At 31.0% G+C, this 21927-nt stretch overlaps 2 protein-coding genes across 2 annotated transcripts in view; both read left to right on the top strand.

The window, feature by feature from the left end:
• LOC128201978 (uncharacterized) lies at positions 1–1077 on the top strand. Its single transcript, XM_052900638.1, has 2 exons — positions 1–160; positions 490–1077. The coding sequence occupies exons 1-2, from the start codon at positions 146–148 to the stop codon at positions 1000–1002; spliced, it is 528 nt and encodes a 175-aa protein (XP_052756598.1). The 5' UTR covers positions 1–145; the 3' UTR covers positions 1003–1077.
• A 10072-nt stretch (positions 1078–11149) lies between these two features.
• Positions 11150–21927, top strand: part of LOC113519720 (zinc finger protein 541) — a 344226-nt gene continuing 333448 nt past the window's right edge. Inside the window, exon 1 of the mRNA XM_026904897.3 lies at positions 11150–12282. The gene's annotated coding sequence lies outside the window, so the exon portion shown is untranslated. The remainder of the gene's footprint in view (positions 12283–21927) is intronic.

Here is a 21927-nt window from a genome sequence, read left to right as displayed (position 1 = left end):
GGAGAGTGGGGGAATTGAGAACGGCGGGTAATTGGGAACAGCTAGGTAAATAATACTTCCCCCCACTTTACACCGTCCCGCGCTTATTCAACAGACGCATCCAGCGCCCCTAAGTGTACACCAAATAGTAAGAGTGAAAGGCCACATGTACCCTGTCACGGTAAGTCGAACAATGTTATTTGCATTTCTTTTATAATTTTTGTCGTGTCTTATAATAGGTGTAACTATCATATTTTTGAATTCAAAGGCACCATATTTTGTTATTATCATGCATGTACTATCTGCTTCCAAACCCTACGTGATTGAAGGTTATCAAAAATACTATTGAGGATGGCGGCCATTTTGATATATATTGACTACTTTGGGCAATTGGGAATGGCATCAGGCGGGTAATTGGGAACGTTTTCAATGACCTCTCGCGTTCTCAGTTTACCCCTAGTGCTGCTGGTTAATTATGTAAAAATGTTTTAACTTTAAAAATTGTTTTAGATGTCTCGAAACTATATACGAAAGACTGAATCGAAATACAAAATTGAAGATCTTCGCCATGCAGTTGAAGATGTTAGAAATAAGAAGCTCACATTAGGCCAAGCTGCTACCAAATATTCGATACCAAAATCAACATTATTCAAACAATTAAAACAAAACAAAGTCAAGACACTAAAAAAAGGTCGATCTGCTGTATTTAATAGAGAACAAGAAGACCAGCTAGGAAAATATATACTTGATTGCTGCAAGACTTTTTATGGAATAACACCAAGTTCATTACGTAGAATTGCTTTTCGATTTGCTGAAGCTAATAAGCTGAAACACAATTTTAACAAAGAAACCCAGCTGGCAGGGAAAGACTGGTACTATGGCTTCATATCTCGACATCCTTCCATCAGTTTACGGATACCAGAAGCTACTTCACTTAATAGAATAACGGCTTTTAACGTCACCGAAGTGAATCTGTTTTTTGATCAACTAAAAATTATCCAAACAAAACACAATGTAATGTAAAATGTAAACTGTGCCTCTTGCCGAAATCATTAATGTGCCTATCATTCCTAAAACAAGAACCATTTCAGTGCAACAGAATAAGAGACATTCTCAAATTTTATCCAGCTCACAGATAAAAATTGAACTTGAGGGAAAGCAGAAAAAACAAAATGAGAGAAAAGCCAAAAAAGAAAAAGTTCCGAATAAAACACTAAAAAAGAACATTAAGACCATAAAAAAAAATCCAAGACAATCCAATCCAAAAATCAAGGGTAAAGGAGGGAAAAATTTAAAAAAGGAAAATAAGTTAGAAGAAGAGTTTTATTGTATAATGTGCAACGAAAAATATGAATCTCCGCCGACAGAGGATTGGATTATGTGCGTCATCTGTAAACTCTGGGCACATGAAAAATGTACTGCTGGCGAGACTAGTCTAGGGTACGTGTGTGATATGTGCCAACCAAAAAAACTATAGTTTATTATAAAGATTTAATTGTGTCGTTTCTAATTACCCCATACCTTTCCCATTTACCCCTCGGGATGATCTCAATTACCCCATAGGGTATCGGGTAAAAAGAAACGACAACGTTTTTTGTTTTCGTTAAAATTTCTAATGAAACGTTGATTCTTGAGAGTTTTTCTGTAACTGATAAGTAGATAGATAAGTAAAGTTTATATTCTAATAAAAGTTGCTATATCTAAGACTTTTTTCTATTATTTTTGGACGTTGGAAGTTAAGTGTTCCCAATTCCCCCACTTTCCCCTACAGATAGCTATATCTAATATTAAGACATTTATTTTTAGCATTTGTTTCCGGTGACCTAAAGATTTTACATTGCGGAGAATGAGTCATGTCTAAGATGATTCATGTCTAAGATGTCGTAAAAGGAAAATAAGATAATGAAACCAAAATTAAATAGACATTAGATAATGCTGTGGTACTATAAAATGTACCACTAGTCAAATAAAGTTACCACTTGATAATATCAAGACTTTTTAAGCCACTTTGATTGTTTACGAAGGCCTGTGACGTGGTTTATCGAACGATAGTTTGCAACTTTCTAATATTATTAGGTATCTTGTGGTTATGCCAGGACACCTGGCCAGCGTGGTAGTAAGCTATATTCTCTTGTATTGGGGAGAGATCTGACTAGAAACAGGAGGTCAATAGTTTGTTCGAGATTCAAAAGTTAATTGGAAATAAACTTTTATTTTATTCTACTTGTTCTTATTATTTTAAAAAGTATATAAGTATTCTATACTTTAAAGTTCTTATTGTACAATAATATGTAATAAACATACTTATCTCTCCTCTTGTGACAGGTGGTTGTCAAAGTCATCAACGCAGCCGGTAGCGGTAAAATCATAGATAGTGAACATATGCTGTTATGCGTTCCGTTTTATGATTTCTTATTAAACTGAGTAGAAATTTTAATCAATTTTATTATTCGATTTTAACAAATATTTTTAAACTATGATTATTTAAGATAATAATGTAGGATTTATTTTTATTATTATTAGTTTTATTTATGCCAATATTGCTTATGTGTACGTAAATATGTTTTAAGGAAAAAAATTATAAATTGTTACCTTTTTTTATTTTTAAGATGCAGCAGTGGGTTTTTTTTTTTTTTTTTTTTTTATTTTTAATATTTCCACTAATTTATTTGCTGTTATTTATTATTATGTTATCTTCGTTTTAATGATCTTTTTTCTGTATTAAAAAATATATACTAGGTATACACCAGTATACATAGTGATTACTTGGGAGAGGTTATTCATTTTCTATATTGTAACAGTTATATTATTCTAAATTGTAACAGATATATTATTTAAGTCGAGTTTTAATTTTACTTTTCATAAAAATTAGATCATTTTTTTTTCTTTATTTTCTTTTTTGATTTGATTTGTATATTTTGATTATTTACCAATATTTCTGGATTGATTGGCTGGCGAGTGGCTGAGGAAAACTGGAATAATCGTAGTGTAGTATTTAGTTTTAGGTTGCTAGATAATAATAACTATAATTTTTATATTATATTTTATATTTATTTTATTTATATATATATATCAGCTCAATGTCAGATGTATTAAATAATGATACCGATTTAGAATATTTTTCATTGTCATCTTCAAATGATCTTTTTTCTAGTGCTGAGAGCGACATCAGTGATATGCCTTCTCTAACTGATAATTTAGATATAACATTCGCGACGTTACATAAGAACTTTAATGTAGTACACATCAATGCTCAGAGTTTACCTGCTCATTACATGGATCTACTTTCTACTTTCAAGTGTAAGAACATCCACGCCATTCTAATCTCTGAATCTTTCCTGAAGCCGTCTTTGCCTTCTACTCTTTATCCTCTTCCTGGCTTTCGACTGCTTCGTAATGATAGGACATATTTAGTGTCCAATAATAGTAGTTCTAGAATGGTGGGTGGCGGCGGTGTTGCGATCTACTTACGGGGTGATATCGAATGCAATATAATATCACATTCTCAGTCAATTGCGCAGACGCCTGAACATTTATTCTTAGAAGTTTCACTGCATCACACTAAAATCTTGCTGGGTGTGTACTATAGTCCATCTTTGCATGTAAATTTCTTCAATTCTTTAGAAGCTTTATTGACAGACTTTTGTCCACGATTTGAGCATTTTATTTTAATGGGTGACTTCAATACTTGTATTATAAAAAATGATCATCGCTCAAATAAATTTCTCTCACTTCTTCAATCTTTTGACCTGCATTGTCTTCCTCTTGGCCCCACTCACTATCCACATAATGGTCCTCCCTCGCGACTAGATCATATTATTACATCCTCACCCGAAATGTGTTCATTATATGGACAGTTCAATGCAACAGCTTTCTCAGCACATGACCTTGTCTTCGCATCATATAAATTAAGACCTCCAAAACGTAAATATAGGGTTATGATGTTGCGCAACTATAAGACTGTTGATGTCGTTTCGCTTCGGAACGATGTCGCTGGTGCGGATTGGGCTGCGGTGGAGGCTGCGGCAGATATTGATTCCAAAGTGGAAGTGTTCAACTCAATTTTGTTGACAATCTATGATAAGCATGCCCCACTTCGACCAGTTCGGGTAAGACATCTACCTGCACCCTGGTTAACAGACGACTTGAAAAAAATTATGGCACTCAGGGATAGAGCTAAAATATGTTTGCGACATCATCCTTCTGAGGTAGAGCGTGATAGATACGTGCAGTTGCGTAACAAGTGCAGCAAACTATGTAGGGCTGCTAGACGAAAGTATGTTCATTCGGGAATTGAGAACTGTCCACCGAATAAACTGTGGAAGTTCTTGAAAGGTTTGGGTGTGGGCAAACAGCAACACACAATAGGTCGTAACCTGGACTTGAATGCGATTAACAAACATTTTAGTACCTCACCTATCTACTATGATCCTGCAACCAAACACTCTACACTAGCACAGATAGCCGGTAGTTGTAGTGTATGTTCCGATGCAGACTTATTTGAGTTGGGAGCTATATTATCACAAGAGGTAATAGACATTTTGAATTCTATCAAATCTAAGGCAGTGGGCAATGATAATATCAGTCTGGATATGTTGGATCCTATCAAGGATCTTATAGCACATATATTAGCCGTCATTATAAACTTTTCTCTTTCTACTGGTACTTTTCCCACATCCTGGAAACTGGCGCATGTTATTCCTCTCCCTAAAAAATCCAATCCGTCTACTTTCTCGGAATACCGACCTATCTCAATCCTTCCCGTACTTTCAAAGGTATTGGAACATTTTGTTCATCGACGCCTTACTAAATATCTTTATCGTAATGATCTCTTGAGTCAGTATCAGTCTGGTTTTCGTACCGGTCATAGCACGGTTACTGCACTGGTAAAAATTACTGAGGATATTCGACTTAATATTGACAAAAAGAATATTTTAATATTAGTGCTACTTGATTTTACCAGTGCTTTTAATACTGTGGACTTTGATGTACTTCTCGGCATTCTCTCCAAATTTAGATTCTCATCATTGGCTCTGGCATGGTTCCGATCATATCTTTCTGGCCGGCGCCAATTGGTACGTGTGGATGACTGTTGTTCTGACTGGTGCGCGATTAATGCAGGTGTCCCTCAGGGTGGAGTTCTTTCGCCTGTACTTTTCTCAATTTTCATCAACGGAATTACGTCTGCTCTCCTCTCTTCATTTCATTTGTATGCAGACGACATGCAATTATATACTGCTGCTCCCATCTACAACCTTACTAATGCTGTAGATGTAATTAATAATGATTTGAACGTAATTGCTAAGTGGACGAAGGATTTTGGGCTTTTAGTTAACGCAGATAAATCTCAAGCGGTCATTATGGGTAGTTCTCATTTTATTGCTAAACTTCGGTATTTAACAGTTCCCAACGTTATTTATGACGGAAAAATAATCCCATATTCCACTACTGTTAAAAATTTGGGAATTGTTATAGACCAGACACTGTCATGGGGTCCTCATATAGGTGAAGTAAGTCGAAAAATCCACGCATCACTACATTCCTTAAAGCGCGTGCAGAACTTCCTCCCTTTAGGAACTAGACTTTTACTGGCTCAATCTCTTCTTCTTCCTCTTCTAGACTATGCTGATGTTGCCTACCTAGATCCCACACAGGAGCTTGTTGATAAACTTGAGCGACTGCAAAATCAATGTATTAGATACATCTATAACCTTCGAAAGTATGACCACATATCTAGTTATCGCAGTCAACTCAAATGGCTTCCTATCAGGCTACGGAGAAATGTCCACATTCTTACTCTTCTTTTCAATATCCTTTTTAATCCAACATGTCCACATTACCTTCAGGAAAGATTCAAATTTCGCGAAATTGATGTTCGCCTGAGATGCAGTAATGACTTCATTATAGATTTGCCTTGTTTTAATACTCAAAGCTATGCCATGTCATTTACTGTACATGCTGCACGTCTCTGGAATTCACTTCCTAATAACTTAAAGATGGCACAGTCGCTGAAATCTTTTAAAGCAGGTATCATAAAATTTTATTTTGAAAATCCCTCTTCATTGAGCCAATTGTGAATATATGTATTTATTATGTATACATGTATGTGTATGTAGGAGTGTATATATGTATGTGTATGTATGTATATATATGTATATATATGTATATGTATGTGTGTATATGTGTATATATGTATGTGTATGTGTATAAGTTTTTATTTATTAATGTTATATTATTATTAATTTACTTTTATTATTTACATATGTAGGTATATAGAGCTGTTTTTATTGTGTTATATATTCAATTTTTTTTTTTTACTGGGTATTATTTAGTTTATCTTTAATTGTACGGTTATTACCCTTATACATTCTACAGTTTTCTTTCAGCTTCTCAAAGGTTGACTGTAAGAGATCCCTTTATGGGATAAGTCCGCCATTGTATACTAAATCATTTACTAGTATTTAATCTGACTTATGTACAATAAAGATTTTTACAATACAATTTACTTATACTTAATACTAAGAATATTATTTAATTGCGTTACATCATTACTGGAAAATCATCTGCGGGAATAATCTAGAACTGCCGGAGTGAATTAAGAAACTAAGATTTATCTAAATTGCTTTCCTGAATGAGAAGGACATAATGAAGGATTAAATTCAGGTTTATAAATTAAATTAACTTGGGTCTTAAATATTAGGAAGCAATTGTCGAGAAAGACATTTTGGCACGGCTTTGATTTGAATTTTTATATTATAAAAACTAATACTAAATGAATTATATAATGTTAAATAGATAAAAACACTTAACCGATTTTGAAAAATCTTTCATCTATAGAAAGCTGCATTGCCAATAATTAACATACGCTGTATTTAATTAAAAAAAAAATTACGATGTCAAGGCGGGTTACCAGTTATTTTATAAGTAGAATATTAATTTTGTTTAACTTTACGTTAGGATTTATGCCAAGTATTTATGCAAAGAAAACTTCATGTAATTATTAGTTAATGACGATGTACGGACCCATTTTTTTATACTTTAGTGATTATTTTATTTTCTTTACATTTAACGATTTTTTATTATAGTCATTCATAAATAGATCATTGACGAGACTGCTACAAGTTTTAAAGTTTAATTATACGACTAAAAGATGGTACTGTTGCCGTCCACGTGTTCTGCTGTTACGTAGCACATTGTGAAGACCTTACAAATCTATGTCACTAGCTATACTTACTCATTATTTTTTACAATGATTCTTTCTGCACTCGTATTTGCCACATTTCCTGGCAGTGTGACAAAATTTTAAACATCGTCATTAATCGAGACAATTTTAGTTTGCTATGTAAATGAACGATTGAGTACGAGTTGGAATTACGTTTCATATGGGACGTTAAAATAATTAGATATTTATGTATGTCTACTTAAAGATTAATATTGATCTAAACGACAAAGTCTTGGAATTTACCGTATTGGGGCATCATAAATGGAAGTTCGTTCTACGAGCCTAATGTTTCTGATAATACGGGAAGATATTATCATTATTTAAAGATTAGATACAGGATTTTTTTTTAAAAGGAAATGAGATACTTATGAGTATTTACACGAAATTATTTTGGTTTTATGAAACATATGCATGTATTACGATGCATCAGCTGTTTTAGATCTAAAACTGTCGATGTGAAAAACGTTGTGAAACTAGTTTTACAAGTCAATTAGATTTTTATTTATAGATATTCCTGAGTTCAAACTCTTTTTTAAATCCTATAGTATATCCGTGTTGACTTGTTGGGTGTATGAAGAAGAAAATGTAAGTTACTTCACCCGCACGATTTTTTATTGACTTTGTACTTAATGTTTCTTGGGATCTTTGGGTCTAAAATTAACTCTTTGTTAAATTTCATTCTGATTAATTTAGCAATTTGAGTAAGATAGAAAGCAGATAAAGTTGTTTTCACACTTTAATAAAAAAAAATAGATAATGTTAGATTAAATATAATATTAAACCGGGAGTTTAACATGTAATAAGAAAAAGTACTAATATCTTTGTAGCGAAATTCTTCCTCGGAGATTTAACTTCCTCAGCATCTAATTTTATTATGTTTTGAGAAAATAATATTAGAGATCAATATGTCTGTTATTTCACGGTAAATTCTCTAGATAATAACATATTTTTATATATTATAGAGGACTACATGACTTACAAGGATATCTATGGTTATGGGCCGAATCGCGGTCCAGTTTCGCAGATAGAATTTTTGAAAATAATAAATAGTTTGTGTTATTCGATGATAACATAGCTTTCTATTGGCGAAACAATTTTCAAAATTGGTTGAGTTACAAACAATCTTCCTCATTATAATATTATTATATATAAATTCTTAAGCCTATAATTAATAATAAAGTGGTACTAAAGTAAAAAAAAACTATTACAAATCTCTATCAGGCTATTATAAGAATGCAGTTCAATATAGGATTAATGGGGGGAAAGGGATTGTTAGTAATCGACTTTCACGTGGTTCCCCCTGAAAACCATCGTGAACAATTTTTGTTTAATTCGTCACGATGACCTAAGTGATCTACTTCATCCTCACCTATCATCTCTCATTGGTGCTCCGTCAGTGTATACCGATAAGTGCGGGCAGAGATACCATTTCATTATCACCCATTAAAAAAATATAGGATTAATATATTTCCGGTAAAATATGCAATTTGCCATGATGCAAGAAAAATTAGTTTATTTGGTAGAAAAAATTCGAGAAAAAACCACAAGGAATGACGTTTACTTAGATGTCCATAAAATAAGTCAACTGATGTTGACCAGGCAGAGCTTATTCTATTCACCTTTAGGATATCATAAGAAAACAAAGTATAGTTTATTTATTATTTTTTGTTTATACTACTTAGAATGGTAAACAAGCTGACTGCCCACCTGATGGAAAGTGGTAACCGTCGCCTATAGACATAAGCAGTACCATGGACATAAGAGAGTATACTGTTTCGCCCATGATACCCCCCATGCGTTGCCATTCCTGAGGACTCAGGTGTTATTCCTCTGTACCCAGTAAATTCACGCCATATCCCCTCCTTCAAACCGATACACAGCAATTCAAATACAACTGCTTAACGGTTGAAACACGAATGTAACAAAGGTATCCAACCAATCGACTTTTCTACAAAGTCTCCCTCTGGTGAGAATGTGGAATCAGTAGAAGTGATGTAAAAAAAGACAGTAACAGGTATACGGTAACTATCAGCACCGGCGGAAAGCGATTGTTAGTAATGGGGTCTTCTAGCTATTATTAACAATTAATCCCATTAGGTCGACCTCCACACGGTTTTTCTAAAAACCATCATGGTTAATTCTTGAATTCTTCACGCTTGACTAACTGACTTGCTTTCATCCCCATCTATCATCCCTCACTGGTGACCTGCCAGTATATACCGATAGCGTAGACGGAGCTACCATCCCATTTTCACCCATTAAAGACTATCTATCAGCACTGGTCGCAATTATTGTGTTAGATAAATTTAGTTTAGACGAAGTTTTAATATATATTGACTATACTTTAAATATATACATATATACATATATATATATATATATATATATATATATATATATATATATATATATATATATATTTTGTTTTACGTAGGTTATATATAACATAATGTAATTAATCGATAACGCAAAGAGTAAGAAACGTAAAAATAGTATAATACAAAATAATATCTGCTTATTTAGTGATTTCCCAAATACTGCTCTCATGGGAATCAAAAAACTCCCTTTTGTAGCGTAAGCGAACTTGAAAGCGGTTAATGGTACAGAATATATTGTTTTTTTCTTCTATTCACACGTCTCAGAGATGATTTACGTCGTCACAGGCAATCTTGTACCCTCGTCTTGTAACACGAACAGTACGGCAACGCTCTCACGTCTCCCTAATTGTTTGTAATTGAGCATAACACGGAGTAGATCCAAGAAAATTCTGGAATAATTGGGGTTCATTCGGCAAGGAATTTAGATACTTCTTAGTCCAATTGAATGGGAGGTTGATAAATATTTTTACAAAATAAAGGATCGTTATTGTACTCGAGTTTCATTGTAACATCAAATTGGAGGAGACATTCAATTAATTTGTAGACGAAACATTCGTAGAAATGTTCGGGATAGCCGCCCTAAGGTTGGTTAGGACGTCTCCCTATTAGGCTTTCAAAAAAGTTAAACAAAGACCGTTAGGGGTCGTTTCTGAGACATCTCGGAGTGCAGCATGTGTCTGTATAGGTATAAAATCATCGTGAGGTACCAATTTGTCAATTGATTCTCGATATAATGAAGGGTACATTGGAGCGAGCTGTCAGAGGCGGTTTCCCATTTCGGTATAGATTTCTCTTGGGTGTGAGTGTGGTGGCGGGGGTGTGTTGGGATGTGGGGGGTGTATCGAACGCTGCGTGCGCAGGCACGTTGCGTGTTGTCATCTCGCCCGCTCTCCAGCATCCGCCATTCTCGTGTCTCGATCTACACAGCCTACGAGAGTGCGTGCTATTTGATTATGCCACGCGTCTGTGTGACCCCTTGTTTATATTGCTTGATGCTACTTTAAATTGATTAATTCCTACAACGACACCTTCGATTCTTAGACACGATTCCGATTTTACCTGCTCTTTGTTTTCGGATTTTGCAAAGCATTTAAGCATTAATCAATGCTTATTGGTTCGTAGAGTACAATAATGTTTCAGCCAAGAAATAATGGATTCTTTGTTATTTAAATCATATTTCTGTAATTTTATATGGCCGGGTATGGTAGGCATTTCACTTTAATAAAAAACATGAAAAAGATGTTTTTGATGCTCTGCCACTTTAATTTTGCTAAATTGTTCGTGGCTCTTTATTACAATTAATATGACAGTAAATACAATATATTGGTTTATATAATTTACTTGACCTAAATATATAATATAAACAAGGAACAAGCAGAAGAGAACTGAGGATCAACAAACATACAATATTCAATAGAATATATTGGGTACACAGATGAACATCAACAAAAACCACGCGCTTGTGAAAGCGCCCTAAAGAGAGTTTTCCACAACTCACTAACACCGATTCACGGTTGTAAGCACGCAACTTTTCACGCACACATGGAGCGCTAGCAAAATAAGCGCCTGAAACTAGAAGCAGCATCCCGAAATATACCTACGTCTCATTCCCGCACAGTATCCCGTCCTATTTCAACAGGTTTCGCCTTTCAGCAATTGCAGTGTGGAAAGCGTGCCTCTAGTAACCGAGCACAAATAGTACGAAGAACACACGTCGCCTTGGAAAACTGAAAACACAGTTTCACTGACAGCTTCGGAATCACCTGACATTCACCGCTGTCCTACGTAGTGCACCGCGTCTCATTCTAGTGAAATGGGCCGACAAAGATACATATAACTATTTATAAATGCATAATCTGTAGCGACGTGTGTTCAGTGAACGGCTCGGCGAGCTTGTGGAAATCTCGCGTCCCGCGTTTCAGTGCTCCGAGTTCACGTGTTAAACATGAGAACCGTCAAACATTTGACTGTGCCACAAACGATCAAATAGTCACTGTGCACAATGCAAATTTACCATAAACGTGAGATTTAAGTGATGTAACGGTAAATTGAGATGGAATTTTTAGTGTTTACCCCAAGAGACACGAGTTAGCACGATGTAAATTGAATGTATCAATGTTTACCTCTTCAGTGTTGTGAATGACTGTTAGTATAAATAATTAGATAAATTTTTTTCAAGTGACGAAGCATGTAGGCGACGGATATAGAAGAAAGGACAGCCTTTCTATGTAGCAGACTATGTAGAAAGATCAACAATGGTTGTGATAATATAAAAAGAAACATGCGGTTTGCGTTTGATTCTGTCCCTACTCCGCTCATGTAAAGACTTAATATCAATAAAATCTGGTTGTAATTTTCTCATAAGTTGTGATTAAATATTAGGATGCAAATATATTTATGTATTATCGGTGGGTAGCTGTATTAATGTATATATTAGGTACCTGTTTTCCATTACATCCGTTGACATAAATGTTGTCTCCGTTACGTTTGGAACTTACTTTGCCTCTATAATTTCCCATGAGGTTGTGAATACTACAATAAAAGAACTGAAAGCAAAAACTTCGAGGTTCTATTATCATTCAGATGTGGATACGCCACATAAAGGTGGTTGTTTACATTATAAAGTGATAGTGGAAATACTTGGACATATTCGAGTGGTGGTTAGTGTTCGAGAGTGGAGCTGATTGCGTTTTCATTATTAAGGTAGGTAGCAATTAGCGACATTATTTAATTAAGCTTATTTAATTTTCTATAATGATTCATCTTCATAAGACTTCTTTCTTATCTACACTTTTAACTATAACTTTAATAGGTATACTACGAATTTATCCAAAATTTTAGGAAATATTATAAATAAGCGAGAATCTTAGACTGAAATGCATTTTTTCTGAGTTTTACTTCTTCAAGTATTTGTATATCTACTTCATACCTATTTTGTAAACCATATTTCTGCTACTAATACAAGGACTACTGGTACAACTGTTGTCCACTCACTACTTCAAATGCTACTTTGTTAGATTAATTGGAAAAAATCTCTTTAATCTCGATAAGTTTATTTTTGTTTACATTGTTTCTAATTATTATTATTACTGTATTTTTAGTGCAATAAGGAATATTTAATTTTAATTCAAAGAGAATTAGTATTTTGTTATGATAAATACTTAGGATAAAAACTGTTCGGTTGCTAGCTGGTCGCTGGCTTTGTTATATTAATAAATTTTGTAAGAAATTGAATATAGAAGAATAAAATTACAATTAAAATGAAATGCCGTGTATTGATGTGAATGCAATGTGTTTTCTTATAACAATAGAAGCGTTACACATAAACAAAAATATAAACAAAAAAAACGTTTCATAATAGAAACAAAATAGATTTTAATCCTAATATTTAATGTTCGTATTGAACAAGTACCGTTTATAAAATATTGAAATAATGTAACTATATGTGTATTATATCATTATGATATGTCACTGCAAATTATATTTTTTAAGTATATGCACGTATTGTACAGTTGAATATATTTTATTAGAGTAATTTTAAACAACATACCCTTTTATGTCCTTTCGGGTCGGCTGAGTAATTACGGGAAAAATTTGTATTACTTAGGTAGTTTTTTGTTAACAAGTGAAAAAGTACCTACAGGTTTTTCACCAATGAATCATTTTTAGATTGACATAATTTAGCAATTAATTGTTATACTAAAATATAACAATAATTCAATTTATGAATAATAGTTTACAAGGAAGTCCCTAGCGCGGTCCGTATCTGTACACACTTACGTATTCATTTTAGTCATTGTGTTTAGGGACTCGCCTTTGAGTCAATGTATGATTTTGTTTCGCCAAATATATAAATCACAGTCTAATAACAGTAAACGAATCGCGTTGAATATTTTCCTTTTTGAAGTTAGTAAAAAATATTCAAGCTTTATTATTTGTGTGAGTTGTTATTAGTTTATGATTTAAATGCATGCCAAAGATAATGGGGTCAATTCTGAGATGCTGTTTCTTTAATTCTATCTCTAAAATTAAAATTTTAATTTGAGATTACAGCAAAATATTTATTCTAAAAACGATTATGAATGAAATTTCTAATAGATTTAGACATATTTATTATAAATTTAGTTTATGATGATGCATAAAAACAGTAATTTCGCGAAATTATCATATTAAATTATTAGGTTGAGATAGGTATAGACAAAGGCACCTTAGAATTGCGAAACTTTACTAATAATAATCTATTTATTTATGTCTCCTCACAGACAACTTAGATTTACACATGAAGTATTTAGGATAAAATAAAATTCACATTGTCATTGATAATTTGTATAACTTTTATAAATAGTGTGCAACTATAACTTTATGGAAAATACTGCATTAATTAGTTTTTTTTTATTTCTGTATTGCTTAATATTGAAGTTTTTTTATTGTATCCACAAAGATTGTAGAATTTTTGAATTTTGAACAACATTTGTTCGATTGCCAAGAGTAGGTTGGAAGGAATGTGATGGTAATTGTCAACAATGAATTAACTAAATATACTTCAAAACATTGTGCGAGTAGATTACGTATTCGTATTAATTTAGTACTTAGGCTTACATACGAGTCGGTTTGATACCATATTGTATATACGTATTGTTACATGTGTATTTTTTTATGATTTCAAAATGGAAGAGGTTATTGATTCAATGTAAGTTTTCGAGTATAGTATCTTCGATATTTCTTAATTCGAATAATCAATTTTGATAAAAGTTTGCAACCAACAGAATTTAGTTCTGTATTTTTCTTGTACTAATTTTGACATGATATGATCTAACTTTGTGTAGAGCAAAATTTTAAATTAATAATTAAGTCTTGTATTTATTTTAATATTTACTCAACAAATTTGTTAATTAATATATATATATATATATATATATATATATATATATATATATATATATATATATATATATATATATATATATAGAATAATAATCATTAAATATAATCTAATATTTAAAATGTCGTAAAAAACAGGTAAAGTTCCTTATTAATTTCTAGTAGTTTCTGTGTTTGTTTCAATAATATTTAATAAATTAAAAGCATGGAATGAACTTTATTAATTCAAGAAACGTTGATATTTCTACTGTTTAAAATTCTAATAACAAGCAAAAGTAATACAAAAATTTGACTTTGACTCAAGGATCATAGTTATGACGTCAAAAATTGGAACCGGTGCCCAAACCGATGTATTTATTATTGAAATAAAATATATACGTAGAATCGTCTCTATATTTTTAAATTTTGTTTATAAATTTTTGAATATTAATCGCGTTAGATTTTGTTTATGATTTTTATGCATATAAATCGTGCTGCTATTTTAAGGTGATTATAATTTATTAATGTGTCACTATATTATATTTATTCTGGTTTTATTAGAAACGAAGATATAATAGTATTTTTTGTATGTATAAATTCAATCGAGACTGTGTCTTAACATGAAGTATTTTTATGAAATTTATAATGCAATTTATTAATTTAAATATCAAATTTATGATCTATATAATTATATATATGTCATATATGAAACGTTTTTTAATGAAATTTTATATGACGACAAATTAGTTTCTAACGACATTTACGATAAGTTGTATAGCAAAAAATTGCTTTATTCGTAAAAAAAAAAACTGGCTGAAAAAATATCAAAACCTTATCTAATACTTTGAATACAATTCTAAAGTTTAAATGGAGTAGTTTGAGATATTACACCGACTATTGTTATAGTAAATGTACTTTTTATTGTAGAGTGGCTTTTATACTCAGGAGATCAAATCTAACATTCTGATGATGTTCTTTGTTTGCAAATTTCATAAAAAAATGCTTTTACTTCTAATCTCTTATTCCACGTGTAATTGGGATCAAACTCCTCATTATATTGTCGTCAACAGTTTCTATTTTAGGTTTTCTATTTGTGCGTTTCGAATTTTGTCAGATTTATAGATATCTTCGCATTTATAGATATCAGTTCATATATTTGGACCATTAAGCAACGGCCGAGCGTTCTCTTTTATCTTGACGACTGCTATTCAGAGGAACTATTAGAGAGCACACATATAAAGTATTTTTGAACGATGATTCCACAGACAGTTCAGCCATGAATCATAATAAAATCTATTTAATAACGGGAATAAGTTTAACCGATTCTCATTAATAGTTTCATGGTGATTTCGCGGTATAAAAGTTGACGAACATGAAACTTCAGTCGTTCTAAACTTAGAACAAATGAGCAATGCTCCGTCTCAGTGTTTGTGCGTACAAGAATGCAGGCTATGTCTGTCAGAGCGACCAATGACGTCACTCGGCTGACGTTCGGGGTGACGTAGATGGTCAGTTTAAATGTATTCCATGGTTTTACCTTTACGCACTAAAATGCGAGATAAAAATACACGACTATGAATACGAAATGTCATGATTAATGGACGTGGATGTTTTGAATGGTTTCCAAAAAGATATAGCTCGGTATGTATTTTACATAAAATTATGTCAGAATTGCATTGTTATATTTGACTTAGCACATTTAAATATGTGCGAATTGTTATAAAGATAGAAAGAACCTTTCTTGATGTTATAATAAAAAAATATACATAACACTAGTTTTTACGTGCAACTTTATCCGTATAATCGGGACATGTTCATTGACCGAGATTAAACGGAACCTATATACTTATATATCTCATACAGTAAGTAACTGTTTACAAAATTTCACAGTGAATGGTTTTGCCGTTAAGACCCAAAGATGTAATAAACAAGCAAATTTGCTTTTATATTTGTAATATTAATATTAAGAAATTAATTAATTATAATAATAATAAATAGCTTTAGATAGCTCTAAAGCTATTTATTATTATGTTATTTTTTTCTATAAATTGTTTAATTATTGAAATTATAAGATGATAGATTATAAATGTTTTGAGGTTAGATTAATAATTAATAGACTAAATCTGTTAATAGTGCATCGTGAATCACTAAATTGACCTGTGATTAGTAGATCGGCAAATTGTCGGGCATTCGGTTTGCTCTGCAGACCAAGTAATGGAATAATAATATGCACAATATTCTGTTTGTTGCACTTAGGTATAGACAGGATTAGATTATGATAACAAAAGATAATTCAAATTAGAAACATCTTTATTCAAATAGACTTTTTTACAAGTACTTTTAAATCGTCAGTTTTTTATGAATGCAACTTTCAGGAATTTGTTATCTGTAGAGAAAAGGCCGCAAAAAATTCAACAGTTACTCCTTTAAATCTCTGTTAACATTGTGCCTATTTATTTAAATGTGCTATATTTAAAATTATATGGGATTTTGCCCGTGCATGATCGATTAACACCATGCACATTGATCATTCAAGTAATCGTTTAGTGTGTTAATTAAGTAATTAATTAATTAAATAAAGATTTAATACGGAAGGATCATCTTCTTTTAGATTATGATAAAATATATTCAAAAGATCAATAGAGTTATTAATTAAGTACATACTGCATGTTATACATCATCATATACATAGTAAGGAATAAATGTACCAATTTTTATTCCATTTAGTGGTTCTTGCCTATATTTTCCTTGTCTGTAACGAGGTCACGTAGTAGGTATGATTATTAAGATTGGTCACAAAATCACAGAACAGAACATTTCCGGCTAAATAGAGGGCAATTTCATTGTGGTAACGGTGAAGAAAGTGTTTTATATTGCAATATGTGAAAATAGTTTGGTGAATAATTTATAATATAATATTGTATATATTTTTCGTTTTAACTATATCAAATTCAAATCTTTTTTATCAAAATATTTTGTTTATAAGTTTTTTTAAATCATCTTTTATGGGTCTTCGACTATTGGGTTTGGGTTAGTAATAAGATTGGGTAATATATAGTAATATCTATAAATTGTTGTTATAATATACATATATTGGCACAATAACGGATATATTAGATATTAGTTATCCAATATATATGTTTTTGGAAACAAGAACCCGCTTGTAATTAATATAGATATCTGACTGGTATCGGCGGTATCACAATGGGTGGCCATCATGGTCCAAAAGAATTCAATATATAAATATTAGATATTACCTATCTAGAATGATAGTATACTACTTTGTACTAGTAAGAATTTTTGGAAATTTCAACATAAAGGGGAAACACACGTGCAAAGCTGTAGGCAACGGCTAGTAAATATATAATATTTGTTTGCCCCAAATAAACGTATTTTTAATTTTAACAAAGTTCATATAGGATTTACATTGTAAGGTTCGTATTAATGTTTATAAATAAAAAAAACAAGTAGAATTGAAAACCTTGTCCTTTTCGAAGTTAACAAAACAAACATGTATAAAATAACAAAGATCAGTGAGAAATAAAATCGATTGTGTAACATAAAATTGCTCAGTTTATTGCTTTCCTCGAGAAAAACATTACAACTACACCTCATTTATTTTATTATTTTCTCGAAGACAGATCATGTTATTACCGATTGTCTTATACAAACTGTGGCTTTTACATTCTCCCAATGACGTTTTAACTGAGTACAAATAAAACTGGTCATATGCGAGTTGAATTCACACGTTGAGGGTTTCGTACATAATTTGTAAGTAGGTTTCTGTTTTGGTTTCGGAAAAACGATATTTTTCAGAAATGGGGCAAGAATATCTAAACCTATTAAAGTTGCTGAGATATTGTGCTGCAATACACAAAGTCACATCATAAGGGTTCCTTTTTGTCATTTTTGTACAGAATTCTAAAAAGGAGAATGCTATTATGTTCGATGCGTATCTTTTATGTATATATTTACACTGTACATCAATTTCTCGGAGTTATTTATGACAATTTGTATGACTATTTATTAATTTATAAATTGATCATTGCTAATTTTGTTAAAATAAAAGCTGCTTATTTTGTGCAAAAAAGAAAAAAAAAAATATATAGGCTATAAATAACCAAATTTAACGACTTTATTAAGTAATTTATACACGTATATTTCTATCATTACGTTTTTTTTTTAATTCTAAAAAGCGGTCAAGGAGTGTATAATAAAATGGTCAAACTATTGACAGAACGAATTTAGTGGCTTTTATATTTTATTATTTTACGTAACTTCCGTGTTCGATTCTCAAACATTTTGTTTCATTACATTGTCTAAACCCGTTTGGATACAAGCTTATTATAGCTATAAATGCGTTCGATTATATTTTAGTATATTAAGAATTCAATGTAAAAGAAAAAATAAATCAGATTTAGTCTGAGATTTTTGTTAACAACTGTATTTATTTTTTTTGGAAATAAAAAAAAATACATATTAAAATTTACATATTTTACTTAGTGCGAAGACTAAACAAAACAATTATTGTTACAATATAAACAAAGTCATGTTACCAGTGGATTAACAACAAAAAGAGAATAAGAACACTACGTATATACAATATACGTGTAAATTGACATATAATTCCAACGTTGCCAAATTTCTGTTAGTCCTAGTTTCCAATCCCATTTCAATTACGATTACGTAATCATTAGATAAGGAATGTATGTTAATATTTTCATATTCATAAATTTTGTTGTTTTGACTGTATCTTAGTAATTTAACTCGTTTCTCATTCAATAGTAATACGATAATTAATAGTCACTTGAGGCCTCAGGAATAGCAACGCATGGGGGGTATCATGGGCGAAACAGTATACTCTGTTATGTCCATGGTACTGCTCATGTCTATAGGCGACGGTTACCACTTTACATCAGGTGAGCCATCAGCTTGTTTGCCATTTTAAGTTGTATAAAAAAAAAATTAAAATTTATAAATAGCATTTCGTGTCATGAATATGGTGAATCCCAGGCCACAAAATGTTCATGTAACATTGATTTATAACGTGACCTTAACAACTGTAGTCTCATTTATTATCAATAAATTCATATTTTGTAGTATTTCCTATTCAATTATTTATTGTATAATAATACGTATTTAGTAATGAAGATAAAGATATTAAAAATAATATTACAGAACGAAGCATTATTCATGTACATTTCTTGGAATCAACATTTGAAAATACATATGTTATAATTATTTATCTAAAAATTTTTTCCATGTGATTGACAATTTATGCAGTAAAATAATATTTATGTTACATAACTGATGCGGGCAGCTTGTTCAGTCGGTCTCTTCATATACATAAATGTATTTTTACACTATTATTTTTCATATCTTTTTGATGTATGCTTATTTTATCCTTTTTTTTAGTTACTTTAGATATATAAATTAAGTGACATACTATTATATTATTCCTCCAGTTATCATAATATTTATATTATTTTTAATTCTAGTCGATTATTATAGGTATAATTAGAACATAATTTACAATAGTCCATTTTCGGTAGCTATTTGTGTATCTATTTGTGATATTATTGTGATAAAACCACACGAGAATGGTTGTACGTTAAAAAAAATTTACATATTAAAAATTATTTTTTTTTAAAATAAAATAAAATTAGCGAATAACAACATAAATATTTTGAACTCAATGATAAAATAAATTTATTTCTAATTTCCAGACGTTTCTATGAACTGTTTATAAAACTAAAAAATATATCGCTCATCTTTATTTTTAATTTATAAATGTGTATTTAAATATAATATTAAAGGAAAATTAATTCATAAATTTCATATTATTTAAAAATATTCTTTGATATTATATTTTCAAAATATTCAGAACAATTTTCAAATGTTTACATAGTGTTATAAATTTATAACTCATATAGAGTGTACTTTTAGATTTCTGCCATTAACGTGCACGAAAAGTACATACAATATAAATACAAACTTTATAGAAAAGTACACTCATGTGAATTCAAAGTCTAATCAAATAATCCATATAATTTACAAGTTTCAATTGACTTTACATAACGAAGAGTAAATTTAATTGAAACTCAGATGGATTTCATATTTCTAAAACCATTAAAACATTAATGTTATTTCAATGAGCAGTATGTAATTAAAATAGGCATTGAAAAATAAAATTCAACTATAAATCGCGGAGGTAACCATTAAAATTTGAATTCAATATACCAATTTACTTTTACAACTATTTTGTCATTCACGTAACTTATTGAAAGTTGTCAGAAATAAATACAATGATAGTAAATAATCAACTTATACAATTAGGCAGCTTCGTTAGAGATAATGTAGGTAAATGAATTAATTAATTTTAATAACATTTATTTATTTGTTTAATTACTCATTGCAATCCATATTATGGTTAGTAGATATAGAAGCAGGTTTAATTATGAACCCTGCTAGGCATAGCAAGTTGGAGAGGAGGACAACCAAACAAAAAGGTTTTTACTTAATAAAATCAGTAAATGGATTTAAGATAATATTCATTCATTAAAATTATGTGTCTCTTCTCTTTAAAATATACTATATTTATTATTTTTATAAAGTGTAAATAAATAAATAAAATTCTTTCACAATGAGCACAAATTTTCTGTATTATTATTTATGCCACTCTTCCGTGGTGAACTGGAAAATGCGTTAATACTTTTAAGAAGCCGACGCGGGCTTTTTATGATGATAATATGTATTAATCGTATAACTGGTTTTTAATTTTTGGGAACAGAAAGAAGCCGCTAGGTGCCAGGTCGAGATTAAATACAGAATAGCTCGTGAGTTCTATATATTTTATTTTCAGATACTCGTTCGTTTGTCTGGCTGTACGAAAGTGAAAATTGTCATAGTGCACGATGATGAATGGTTTTATAAAGCAACAGTAGTCAAATGTCATTTATTTCTAAAATAAAGAATCAATCATCTTAGCGTCGCTGCTTCGTTTGTTCACTGTGAAAGACTATAATTATGATAGATTGTTGTTTGTTTTGAGATTTAAGATGTAAATTCATGTACTGTCATCTATTACTATACTATCTGTACTAAATTTGATGCCTTCTTTTTAAATATGATGATATGAAAGAAATATGGCATTGCACCAAATGATGTGGTCTTTTGAGTTCCGTTCGAATTATGTAGGAATCACACAGTTTATATACAATTTAATATAAATACAAGTTTCATTATATCAGAGTCATATGTTTAGTTATAAATGTTCGAATTTCATGACAAATCTTATGCGTGTTCTGTTTCTATGTTAGGCAGACACTCTGCATCGATGTATTGTTTGTTAACAATGGTAAACGTCACTCCATTATAAATATTCGTTACTAAGATAACTTGACTGTGCCTGAATTATTCAAAATAATTATAAATTATCACCTTGCATAGTGCTTTATAATTAAAAGCAGTTAAAACCGAGCGAGGTAC

The sequence above is a fragment of the Galleria mellonella genome, unplaced genomic scaffold (genome assembly GCF_026898425.1).
Source record: "Galleria mellonella isolate WM207_F2 unplaced genomic scaffold, CSIRO_AGI_GalMel_v1 utg65, whole genome shotgun sequence".
Lineage (NCBI taxonomy): Eukaryota > Metazoa > Arthropoda > Insecta > Lepidoptera > Pyralidae > Galleria > Galleria mellonella.
This window is presented reverse-complemented; position numbering and strand designations above follow the sequence as displayed.